This window comes from Alosa alosa, chromosome 13, assembly GCF_017589495.1.
Source record: "Alosa alosa isolate M-15738 ecotype Scorff River chromosome 13, AALO_Geno_1.1, whole genome shotgun sequence".
Taxonomy (NCBI): Eukaryota; Metazoa; Chordata; class Actinopteri; order Clupeiformes; family Clupeidae; genus Alosa; species Alosa alosa.
The window spans coordinates 8,882,870-8,895,615 of NC_063201.1; the positions used below are offsets into that span (position 1 = coordinate 8,882,870).

The following is a 12,746-nucleotide window of genomic DNA, read 5'->3' on the forward strand; positions in this document are numbered from 1 at the left end:
AGGACAGCGAGAGGAGCCAAAAGAAAACAGCAGCTAAAAAGGGGAGAAGAACGGGCCTACAGGGTCCAGAGAGAGGAGCGGGCGAACAGGAGGCTCGTGAGGGGCCACAGAGTCTATCTAGCACAGACAACAACTCCTCTGCTCATGCCAGCAACAAGCCATTACAACCTCCGTTGTGTTTTGAATGCACAGTTCAAACCTTGCCCAGTCTCAAACCTGCAAACTTGCTGCATCTCGGACTGGGAGGCTGGTGTGTCAGCATGGAGGCTACAACTAATAATGAGTGCTAATGCCTGTGTTAGCACGTCTCTTAAGATGTCGGGAGCAAGTTTTAGCCACTTACTGCAACAGCTACTGCACCAGCTGTAGCTGATTGTAGGATAGATCTGGCCTGGATCAGCACAAGATCACTCAACCCTGATGGATGGGAAAGCAAAAGGACCGAAGACAAGCAGAAGAAGAAAAGCAAAAAGAAAAGCACAGAGTAACGCTAAGAGAAAAGCAGAACGTAAAGCTGAGAGAAAAGCACAAAGAAGAGCAGAGAGAAAATCTAAGGGAAAAGCAAAAAGAAGAGCAGAAAATAAAGCTGAAGGAAAAGCAAAAAGAAAATACAGAGAGAAAAGCCCAAAGAAAAGCAGAGAGAAACGCTGAGGGAAAAGCAGAGAGAAAAGCAAAAAAGTAAAGAAGAAAGTAAAGCTGAAGGTAAAGAAAATGCAGAAAGAAAAGCAAAAAGAAAATGCAGAAAGAAAAGCAAAAAGAAGAGCATAGAGAAAAGTTGAGGGAAAAGCAAAAAGAAAAACAGAGAAAAGCTGAGGGGAAAGCAAAAGGAAGTGCAGTAAAAATAAAGCTGAAGGAAAAGCAAAAAGAAAACAGAGAGAAAAGCCAAAAGAAAAGCAGAGAGAAAAGCTGAGGGAAAAGCAAAAAGATCAGAAAATAAAGCAAAAAGAAAACGCAGAGAGAAAAGTAAAAGAAAATGCAGAGAGAAAATCTAAGGGAAAAGCAAAAAGAAGAGCAGAGAGAAAAGTAGAAAGAAAAGCAGAAAGGAAAGCAAAATGAAAAGTAGAAAGTAAAGCTAAACTTTGCAGGACACTGGGGTTTCGTTTTACGATAAGAGCGTCATTGTATCATTTATATGTAAATCCTTTTATGCAAAACTATGCAAGTTCAAGTTTCTGGTAACATGTGGCAGCTACGTAGCTGATTGACAAAAGAATAATTAAGAAGAGCTAAGAAATCAGTAATGTAGCAGTCCTGTGGCACAGCTTAGAGAGATCAAGAGCCAAGCATGCAGGGGAAAGAGTAGAGCAAGAGAAAGCCAAGAACCCAGAGTGATGAAGATCAGCAGAGAGGGCCGGTGTAGGAGGGAAACAAAGAGAAACAGAGAGAAAGATCAAAACATGCAAATAACATGCAGAGAGGAAAAACAGGTGGTGATTAAAGTCAGAAATCGGATGTTTAAAAATAGAGATTTGTTAACAATGACAGATATCTGAAAAAGCGAAAGTGTGTTAAGAGACAGTAAGGACAATGAACAGAGGTAGGGCAGATAAATAAGATAAATGTTTGATCTCTCTAAACAGATATAGGTGTTTTAGAGGTAGGCTATAGGTGAAAGACAATACTTCTGGACAGTGGACTGTATCATCAGACCATAAGCTTTTTAAAGTATCATATCCAATTCAAGTGTGTTTGTGGCTTCTGAAGAACTTTTGGGCTTGTTGATTTTTGTAGATTTGCACTAGTTGGTCATTTTGGCAGATGAAAACCTGGTTCAAAGCACGAAAACGCAAGGGGTTGTAAGCCACCACAGCCATTAGAAGCATGAAGCCTGGAGCCAGGTGGAGAAATAGATTTCTAGAGACAGCCAGGAGACAAGGGAAGAGGGAGCTGAAGGACAGCACTAAAATAGGGAGGCGAAAGTGAGCAAAGCAAAACGCAGAAAATGATAATAATGGAAAATGGGGAAAGCAATTATAGGAAGGAAAGAAGGAAGAAAAAAGAAATCCATATAAGGACAGAAAAAAGGAAAAGCACTCAGATCACAGAAGTTGGAAAAAAGAAATGGGAAAGTGAAGGTCTACCACGAGAAATGAGCCAAACGCAGAGATGAACAACAGAAAACGACCGAGACAGAGAGAAAGAGAAGGAGAAAGAGAAAGCCATGGAGAAGGGATGGGTACAACTCTCACATGTGTGTTCCGTTGTCCCTTCAACATTTAAGCTTGAGCACTGAATAACTTGATTTCTATCATATATCAAGTCAGGTCATCGTTATCTCCTAGACATTAAATACAAGCATAATAGATATGCTAATTAATCCATCCAAATAAAATATGTAAAATATTACATATTCACATTATTAGTCACATTATGAAAAAGCACATTCATTTAGTAATGATACAATGCAATATTATGTTTTGTTTAAATATTGTCAATAAATGGCTAAATTGCAAGTAAATGTAATGTTTTTTACCATATCTTAATTTCAGACCAATGTTGAAATGTTAATTTAATAAATAATATAAAATCTCTATAAATGCTTATCTGTTAGCTGACTGATGGAACCTGGCTAATCACTTGTTTTCCAACCAGAGAGATGCAAGCTCAGAGAGCTACAGAGACATGCTCAGGGAGAATGATGCAGGAGAGGATGCTAAGAGAGAAGACCAGAACAGCAAGGGACTGAGGAGTAGCTACCATAGACACCAGGAAAGAAGGGACTGAGGAGTAGCTACCATAGACACCAGGAAAGAAGGAAAGGAAAAGAAAAGAAAGGAGAGGATGACAAAAGAAGGTTTTATTGAGAGAAATAAACAGCAGAGTCACAAAGACATTGAAGTATGTACAGTGTCCAGACAGCAGCTGACTACAGAACAGATACAGGTTCAGCTGACCCAGCATGGACATACCATAGGGCCAACAGAGGTGCGCTCAGTTTTGATATAATGGAGGTAAATGTGTTTTGCTTTACATTTTCATATTTCTTTTGAAATATTTCTTTACATTTGTGTGTGAAGATTTCAAATTGTTTGGTTTAAACTGTAAACCTTCATCCGGCGTCCATATTTGTTCACCAAGAACTATCTCTTCAGATCATTTGTGTTGTTTGTAAATGGTCGCAGTAAACTCAAAGCAAGCGAAACCATGTTTGAAAATATTGCCGAATGATTGCTGTTTATAATGATTGCTATTTGGAACACACCACTGAACCTGATCTGTTCCTGTTTAAACTGCTATTTGGGGAGAAAAGGGGGATGAAGTATGACAAAGCAGAAAGAGGTACACAGAAGGAAAGAAAGAATTAAAGGAAAATAAACAGAAATAGAAATAAACGATAGCAGTAGTCTTGACACCAAAGAGAAAAGTTAGTGACATTTGCTTGGCACCAAACAGCCATTTAAAATATTGCACATAAGAACCCACAGCCTCTCAGCATCTTTTTAAAAGCTTGTTACTTGGCTGAACTACAAATACAAGAGGAGTGTAAAAACAGCACTATGTTGAAGTGTGAACAACAACAGTTTAAATCAGAGGTAGATTTACAGAGTTCGGCTGAGGTGTGTGTCTGACGCACTTCCTCTGCACCTGTGCAGTTGCTGTATCTCACAGTTTGTCATTTTCTGAGCACTTTGTCATTTCACACTCAAACACACACACACACACACACACACACACGACAACAAACCCACCCGTATAACACACAAACAGTGCCCTAAACATGTCACAAAGACAATCATCAAAAATAACTTGATCTTTTAAGGTTGTATAAAATGCATTATCCTACTGTTTGGCTCTTGGAGGAGAGAACTGTGTCTTAAAAACAAACTGTACAAAATGAACCCCTGTAAAGTTGTGTCTACCAAATGCCTGTAGAGCAGAGCATTACCCTCAGTCTGAGCCAAACAGCTGATCTATGGGTTATGGAGGGATTTGAGTATTTAGGGCGCCTCTATCAAACACAGATCTTCCAAAGTTCTGTTTTAAATAATTATCCTTAGTCATAAATAATGTCACCCTTTCTTTGGTACTAGAATAAATACTTTTCAATTTCCCTACAGTATGTACAGTCACATTAGAGTCTTTTTTGGGGGGGGAGGGGTTTACAGAGGAAATTACACCGCCATTTCCAGCACACACTTTCAGCACCTGTTGTTGGTTGCGCCACGACATAAACGCAGGCCTAAACGCGGGGCTGCCTTGGTGCTCAGTAGGGAGTGAAACGGTTGTAGCCTCCTCTGTACAAGCTTGCCTGTCAACATAACAGATTAAAAACGACAAAATAGACATTACTACTCTGTAAAAAAATCAAGAGGCAAGATTTGAAACATTGACACACAGAAATTAATCCTCACATGACTGATTGACATATGGTACCGACAGAAAATAAAAATAAAAAAAAACTCTGAAGGTCAATTTGCTGTCTTATTGCTTGTTGCTATGGTTACAAAGGGTCTCAGCTGTGGCCTCACACCAGTGAGTGTGAAATGCATAGACGCCTGTACAAACTGATTAAGTAGATACATAAATAAAGATGAAAATGCAACTCTAAAATCGCACCATGGTTCCAACTCCATACGTTGCTGTTGGTCCAACTGAATGGTGATAGGGGTCTGTAGTTGAGGCGTACACACGTCCATACCTACAGTAGGAAATGAGATGGGCATTCATTTATCTGTGTAAAAAATGATTTAAAAACACTTATGGTGTTGATTCCAACGTGAGGGACAGTCTTTCTGCTGATGAGGACAGTTACCCAGTTACTTACCCATCACTGTAGGCTGCTGTGGTGGCGGCTGAGGCAGATTGAGCTACTCGGTATGCTGCAGCAGGATAGCCTCCCTAGATGGAGAGGAGGGGAAACAGAGAGAGAGAGAGAGAGAGAGAGAGAGAGAGAGAGAGAGTGAGTGAGTCAGAGGGAGAAAGAGTTAATGAGATGTGGAGAGAGAGAGAGAGAGAAGTCAGAAGATGGAGGAGAATGATAAAAGAGATGCTGGTCCACAACTAGTTGGAGTGAGTGAGGTGTTGCCATGGCAGTAGCTGTTTCATTGACTTACATAAACTTCGGTTCCATACAGCCCGTCCTGATACACTACACTGGTGAACACACAGAGGAAAGAGCATCACATCACCACTCACTTAAATCATGCACACATCAAACATGTAGCCCAAACAAAACCTCACAGAGCCAGCAGAGGCTTTAAAGGTGTAGTCTACAATCCTGTTACCTCACAGAGCCAGCAGAGGCTTTAAAGGTGTAGTCTACAATCCTGTTACCTCACAGAGCCAACAGAGGCTTTAAAGGTGTAGTCTACAATCCTGTTACCTCACAGAGCCAGCAGAGGCTTTAAAGGTGTAGTCTACAATCCTGTTACCTCACAGAGCCAGCAGAGGCTTTAAAGGTGTAGTCTACAATCCTGTTACCTAACAAAGGCAACAGAGGCTTTTAAAGGTGTAGTCTACAATTCTGGTGAAAGGCTGTTGGTATTTCAGCTCAACAGCCAGTAAAATGACACCCTTTCCTTCCGTGCTCCTAAGGCACCTGGGTTTGTTTTTCATTTACAGAGCCAGGAGTGTATATATATATATTTTAATTGTGTAAGAGAAATATGAATGGACAGGTAGAAGACCATGGGTTTGACAATAAGTGAATTAGAGTACACTCATACATAACTTCAGTCAATAATAGGCTACTCTATCCGTCGTCTACTATAAATGACTTTCAGTGGAACTGCTATGAACTTACCCTGGATAGCCTGGGACAGCAGTGGGTGTGGCTGCAGCGGCTGAGCGAATGGTGTTGTAGACGGCTCGGCCACGCCCCCGTAAGGCGGGGCCTCTGTATGCCAAAGTGGGTGTAGGCACAGGATATGGGAAACTGGCAACTAAGAACAGAAAGAGTGGTCATGAGGATGTGAGGGAGGATGTGACAGGATACAGGACGCTACATCACATATTACATGCAAATGAAAAAGTAGACAAAGGTTTCGTAAACACAAGGCATGGATGGGTCAGTGCTTAGGGCAAGACTACGAGGCAAATTCAGCCAAATCAACATAACTATATATCAACATATCCACTGCGTGTCTAGTTATATTTAAGACACAAGGGTCACTAGCGTGTCTGAGTAAGCTGTAGCCAACCCTTAATAGTTTGTTATGTGTGTGTGTGTGTGTGTGTGTGTGTGTGTCTGGGGGGGGGCACTCTGCAAATCAGAGAAGTAGTCTGGTGATGATGAGGAAGGGAGAGAAATGAACTGAGAGCTGATATTTTAATGAGGTATTACGGATATGTTTAGTTATTATTGGATATCATTACGCATATTATAGATTATTACATGTATAGCACATTTATAGGGTTTGGGATTTTGGGATGCCCCAGCCGGAGGGTCTGAATGAGGGGCAGTGAGAGGCGTCTGTGAGGTCCAGAGTTGTAGAATGGTGCTGGGGGTAGACTGACTGACCTGTGTAGAGCTCAGGACCTCCCATCCCATACATGGCTCCCATCACTGGGTTGATCTTCCAGCCTGTGGCTGAGGGAAGAGAGGAGAAGAGAGAGAGGGGAGGGAAAAGGAGAGAGAGAGAGAGTGTGAGAGTCATTAAGATAGCAAAGGGGTGGTGGGGGGCGCTGTGGCGCAACTGGTGGCAGCGCCCGTACCATAATCGGGTCCACATGCCCACGGGGACCCCGGTTCGAGTCCAGCCTGGGTCATATCCTGTTCCCACCCCGGCATTCTCTCCACTGTCCTGTCTGATTAAAGGCATAAAAGCCCCAAAAAGATATTTAAAAAAAAAAAAAAAGATAGCAAGAGTGAGAGACTCTCTGTGTGTAGAGAGTCCATGCCTGTTGTCTGTTTGTGTATGTGTGTGTGTTTGTGTGTGTATGTGTTAGTGCGTGTGTGTATGTGTTAATACATTAGAGTGTATCCTTACCATTCACCATTGGAGTCTGGGGCTTCTTAGTGACAACTCTGGCTGTAGCGTTGTTCACCTGCATGAGCAAGACACAAAACAACAAAAGACTCTCAGACAATTAAGAATAAGACACAAGCCCCTTTAAAACGTCATCAGTATGACACGATCGTCAGGACTGCAGAGGCCTTCTCTTCCTCTCACCTCGATCTTCCTCCCCTCAACAATGGTTCCGTTGAGTTTCTCCCGTGCTCGATCTGCCTCCATAGCGCTCTCAAAGGTCACGAACCCAAAGCCCTGCGTGGGGTGAGAGAAAAAAAAAAGATACGCAGAGATGAGGAAGAGAGGAAGAGAGGAAGAGAAAGATGAGGTGAAGTGAAAAATGGCGACTCTTGTCACTTCTTGTTCACCTTAGATCCTCTCTCATTAAAGATGATCTCCACATCCAGGATCTTGCCAAATTGCTGAAAGACATCAAGCCATCACGTCCTGTTACTGATTGCTAACTGTGGTATGTTACTATAATAACAGTGTTGTGAGGGACTCGGTGTCTGTCTGCGGAGGCCTCGGTCTCCTACCCCAAACATCTGCCGCAGGTCCGGATCGCGGAAGCGGAAGGGGATGTTGGAGACGTGCAGCCGTTTGGGCTGGGCTTTGCCAGACCCCTCCTCATCACTCCCACTTCCTGCTCCGCCCCCCGATGACACGGAAACACTCAGAGATTGAGGGTCAGAGGTGACTGGAGCCAAGGAGTCATCCTGGCGGAGGGAGAAATGGTAGAGGCGGAGGGAGGGATGGAGCGAGAGAGGGAGTGGAAGAGCGGAGAGGTGGAGAGATGGAAAAAAGAGGAGATCAGTTAGAGGGGGAGAGTGAGGGAGATAGTTAATGCATTTGTTTACCATTGCCACACTTCATAAAACAATATGTTCTAGTTTTTGCACTAATTTTAAAAATGTATTTAAGATTTTTTTTTACTAGACATTCGCAATAAAAGTTTCAGCATAGCATTGCACTGGGAGTGCACCATCTTAGAGTGATCACAAACAAGTCCAACAGAGCATTCCCCATCCAGTGTTTCCTCTCAAGCAACGTGAGGAGGCGTCAACAAGTCTCCATTTTAGTGAGGCGTCCACATACATGCCCGTTAGAAAAGAATGACCTGGACAAATTCAGCTCAGAAATTATCTTTACACTTGACATTCAGAGTGTGTCATTATTTCTGTTGTTTTACAGTGTGTGTCTAATCCACTCACTTAAACCTAATTCACAAATCAGTGGTGTGTAAGCCACAGCCTCATCAACACAGACCTAGGGGGGAACTGCAACTCATTGCTATATTGTAAATATTTACAATATAATCAGTGATATCAGGAAGCATTCCCTAGAATAGGAACTTTTTTTGTAACACCAGTAAAATGTCCTCATGCAAATCAACCCATATGAAAGTAATGTGTGCGTCAAACCCAAAACATCCAACCCATAATGCACCACGATGCCAGTGTGTGTCACAACCTATGTCATCAAACTCCACATAACTGTTACACCGTCAAAATCCAGGAGATTAAAGAAACCCAAAGAGAAAGATGAAAAATGTATTAAAACATTGGTGAGCGTGAGCAAGAAAAAAAAAGAGGTCCAAAAAAAAAGGAAAAGTGAGAGAAAAACAAGAAAAAGGCAAAAAGAAAATCCTCTAGAAGGGCAGGCTGGACAGAGTGAGGTGAATTAGCTGCTTGAGGAACAGACCCTTTATGCAGAAAAGACCAACACTTTTATTAGCTTAGCCTACAGTGAGGAGAGAGCAGTGAGAGAGGAGAGGTAGAGAGACCAGATGGAATGATAGAGGAGAGAGAGGGGAGAGAGAGAGAGAGAGAGAGAGAGAGGATGGGGGGAGAGTAGGGTGCAGAGACAGAAAGAAAGAGCATGAATGAGTTGATTTTTAGTGCTTGCTCTTTGATAGCCTGCAGAACTTTGTGTTGATTACCATAGCCGCTCAATAAATTCCACCGCACATCTCTACCCCTGATGCATTTGTCTTCATCAGTGGGGGCATTTCTGTTGCGGTGGGATCCATTCGGAGCGAATGGTGAACACGGCAAAGTCTATGCAACACGGACACCAAAGGCTAAGTACTGAAACCCAGCTGAGTCACACTCAAGGAAACAACCAGAGGAGTGCAGAGAAGAAAAATAAAATGATGGAGGGGAAAAAAAAAAAAAAAAAAACAAATGAAATGAGTGGCACAGGAAGTGATCAGCTGCGCAGGCAGACAGTTGCGCAAAAAGCTGAGAGGTGGGTGGGCTAGGGGGTGAAAGTTCACAGGTCAGTCTAGGGTCACGGTGCTGCTTTTCTGGCAGAGGTTAAAGTTAATTACCCAAGATTCCGAAGGAAGGGGACTTGTATTAATAGGGACAGGAAACACAGCAGGGTAGACACACGAATATTGCATCATGTACACACACACACACACACACACACACACGCCCACACGCACACACACATACACATAAACACACTGCGTTTATAACACGTAGGCTTGCCATTGCCATCTACAGTGGTTGAATGTCACACAAACACTATCGAAACCTTGTCCTCACACACGCAAAAACGCAGACACAATCTTAAGTGGCAGGGCTGGATTTGGGGAGTGACACAGGGGGAGGAAGAGGGGGTGAAGGGAGGGTGGGAGGAGGGGAGGGAGACAGTGGGGGGTAGGGGTTCAGTTGGGTGGTGCTATCATGTCACGATGCAAAGTGTTTTCTGAACCTGGGCGATATTTCGGTAGGGGGGATCTTCTGGTCTGCCGCCCCCCTCCTGGGCGACGTCTCAATGTCCGAAAATCAGGAGCAAGTAATTCTGGCAGTCTAGTGGTGGGATATATAATACATTTGACTATAAAATATCAGCAGTGAGGAGGCATCACAGCTATGGTATCTGCTTCAGACGCCCACATACTGTTTACACTGAAAATGCCATTTAAATCAGAAAAAGAAAACAAAAACCAGAGAACATGAGTTTGCTAAAAGACACATTATGTGAAGATGTGTGGTGTAAAGTTTGGCTGTGTGGGAGAGAATGCTTTTGGACATAATTCTCAAAATATACAATTTAAATTTTTTCATTTTCAAGTTTTAAAAATGCCAGAGAGAGAGAGAGAAAAAAAGAAATCACATACAAATGTTACATGACCCCTTACTTTGCTCAACAGGGACATTTGTTTTCCTGAAATATAACATGTGTGGCGTTCACCTGTTGTTTCTATGTACTGCCCTGTATTTATACAGTGTCATCTGTTGACACTGATACTTTGTATCAGACTATTCCCCAGCGCTGGACTGCCCTGCGTCTCTCCTCTCCTGTCCTCTCTCAGCGCCAGCTGGGATTGCCTTACATGGCCACTACAGGGAAGGTGGTGTGCTATAAATAGCTCACACTGGACCCGACAGGGTGGTCTCCGCTTCCCCAGATAGAGGCTGGCTCAGAACAGATTAGGCCCGGATCTGGCGCGACCCCTGAACTGGAACTGGTCCCGGTGTGTGGCCTGAACCTGGCTCAGGTCTGGTGCTTATCCTGTTCCAATGTCAGCTGCTATGTGGGGTGTGTGTCCGTACACCCCTCCCCCACTCCCACCCCCAAACCTTCCGATTGGTCACAGACATGCCGGGTGGCTTCCTCTTACCGCGCCATTGGCTGAGAGTGAGTCTGGGACCTCGTGCTGGGAGCTCTGGAACACGCGGAGCTGGTGATGCTCCTGATAGTCTGCGCTGGGGTGGGCGGGGCTGAAGTCCAGGGGCGGGAGCCTGCCAGCAGGTGCGGGAGGGCCCTGCCCAGGAGGAGGGTAGGATGGGGGTGGGGCATACACCTGGGGGAGGGTGGGGTCACCACTGGTTGGACCCCCCTCCTGGGTGGGGGTACCCTGAGGAGAGGAAGAGGAATGGTATGGTGACAATCTGTGACTGAAAAAAATTAAAAGAAAACCTATCTGTTCTATGTTTGTTTGTCAACAACATCAACAATGACACGATTCTAACCTTTGACTTACGTATGTTATAGACAACGTGCTCAAGAGTGGAAGACAGTTTGAGAACATTATAATCTTGTGAGAGCTGGGCCGAGATGACATACAAGTCCCTGACACTCAGTTGATCATTTAATTTAAGAAGTGGTATTTCATGCTAGGATAAAGACAATTGCAATTATATTGGTTAAATATGCCAAACAATATCATTACAACATCATTATCATGGTCTCATTTAAATACACCCTCCAAGCCACTTTTGCTGTGTTGTGATTTCAGATGAGAACAGTTCGACACAAAATACAAGAGAGTATGCCAGCATGGACAACACTCCAGAGAATCAACCTCATTCTCCCATCAGAGCAATCCTAAGTCATTTCTAAATTAAACATCACCATGACATTATTTACTGAACCTTAACATTCTAAAGTAATTCTATACATATCAGATGTTTACTTGACTTCCCAATGTTGACCTCTCTCCCAAAACAAATTAAACATTTTATTTTTAATATTGGGACTTCAGTTGAGTTTAAGCTTCATTTCTGAATCACACATTCATTTCCATGTTCAATCAGCTGCCTGACAAATGCACACAGTTAAATACAGTACAGGTAAACAAGTCAAGGAATACATACTCTCTCTGCAATTACTTCTCTACAGCAACCAAAGTATGCAGGTGAGCAAAATAAAATATGTTCTTTACAACTACAAGACCAAAGATGACAAAGGAGCAGAGCCAGACTAAAAGATGAAGATCTTACCCCCTTACAGCATTCCACTCTCTGTGTTAGACCCAACAGCAGCTGACGCATGCTTTAATGCTTGTCCCCCCTCCCGCCCACCACAACATAAGCCCCCCCCCCCCTGGTGGCCAATCACAGGCCTGTTTGGCCGGGCACAGAGAGGGTTTCTCGCCAGCTGCGGTCAGTTGTGCCTGTCAATCATCTTCCCTCCCCCAGACACTCAGCGCAAGGCTAAGAGCCCCGGAGAGGACGGACGGGATGCAGACTTTTAAGACTTGGCCCATCTTTAATCTAATCTCCGTAAGGTGACATGAACGTTAAACAGCCTCTGTGCAATTACTCTATCTGACAAGAGAGCAACCAAAATGTATTTATAAAGCATTTAACAGAACTGTTGTCACTTAAATATGTCAAGATGCCGGCTCCCAGATAGAGGGCCTACCTACGTTTCCTACGGGACATTCACAGGATAATTTACCATTATGGAGTTTGTGGTATGCTTCAAATGCATCATCATCATAGCTATGGCTAAAAACAGCACATTCTATAGCCTATCTCTCTTCCCAAGTATTCCTTATATTTTTATCTTCCAACTCTGTAACAGGTGTGCCTCTGAATCTGTTCTGGAGTCAGCCACTTTTAGAAGTTTATCATAATAGCTCATTATAATAGCTACATAATAAAATATAGTTCAACTTTTAATATCGTCCGAAGATGATGGAATTGGCACATCACTTGAAAGTCTAAAACTGCATGCTTATTCCGCACCATTAAGATACAGTAGGTCACAGAAAATAAGATTTACGCATGTGGCCTAGAGATGTTAGCCTGGAAAAATCCAAACTCATTCACAAAGTGAATAGAGTCTGGTGACTCTGGATTGGGAAACGTTTGCAACACTTGCATTGCGACGAGCACTAACTTTAAAATCATTGGTCCAGCCTTACCAATCACATTGATCAGAGATTCCGAACGTTACTTCCTACTTCGCATAAACTTTACAAACTGACAATAAACAGCATCAACAGTCAGGAAACAATGTATGTGGGTCTGCCTTTGTTGTAAATACATTTCTGCA

General features: G+C 43.2%; 1 protein-coding gene across 2 annotated transcripts in view; it reads right to left on the minus strand.

The window, feature by feature from the left end:
- Positions 1–2,778: 2,778 nt before the first annotated feature.
- rbfox1l (RNA binding fox-1 homolog 1, like) overlaps positions 2,779–12,746 on the minus strand; it is a 13,139-nt gene continuing 3,171 nt past the window's right edge. Inside the window, exons 2-13 of one of the 2 annotated variants that reach the window (XM_048260955.1) lie at positions 10,585–10,821; positions 7,487–7,666; positions 7,319–7,372; positions 7,113–7,205; positions 6,930–6,987; positions 6,655–6,747; positions 6,461–6,529; positions 5,744–5,882; positions 5,055–5,094; positions 4,766–4,839; positions 4,558–4,639; positions 2,779–4,249 (exon numbers count right to left, since the gene is read on the minus strand). In XM_048260955.1, the coding sequence (XP_048116912.1) occupies positions 4,205–4,249; positions 4,558–4,639; positions 4,766–4,839; positions 5,055–5,094; positions 5,744–5,882; positions 6,461–6,529; positions 6,655–6,747; positions 6,930–6,987; positions 7,113–7,205; positions 7,319–7,372; positions 7,487–7,666; positions 10,585–10,821 (1,164 nt within the window). In that variant the 3' untranslated portion in view covers positions 2,779–4,204. The remainder of the gene's footprint in view (positions 4,250–4,557; positions 4,640–4,765; positions 4,840–5,054; positions 5,095–5,743; positions 5,883–6,460; positions 6,530–6,654; positions 6,748–6,929; positions 6,988–7,112; positions 7,206–7,318; positions 7,373–7,486; positions 7,667–10,584; positions 10,822–12,746) is intronic. The other variant, XM_048260956.1, reaches the window with a different exon arrangement.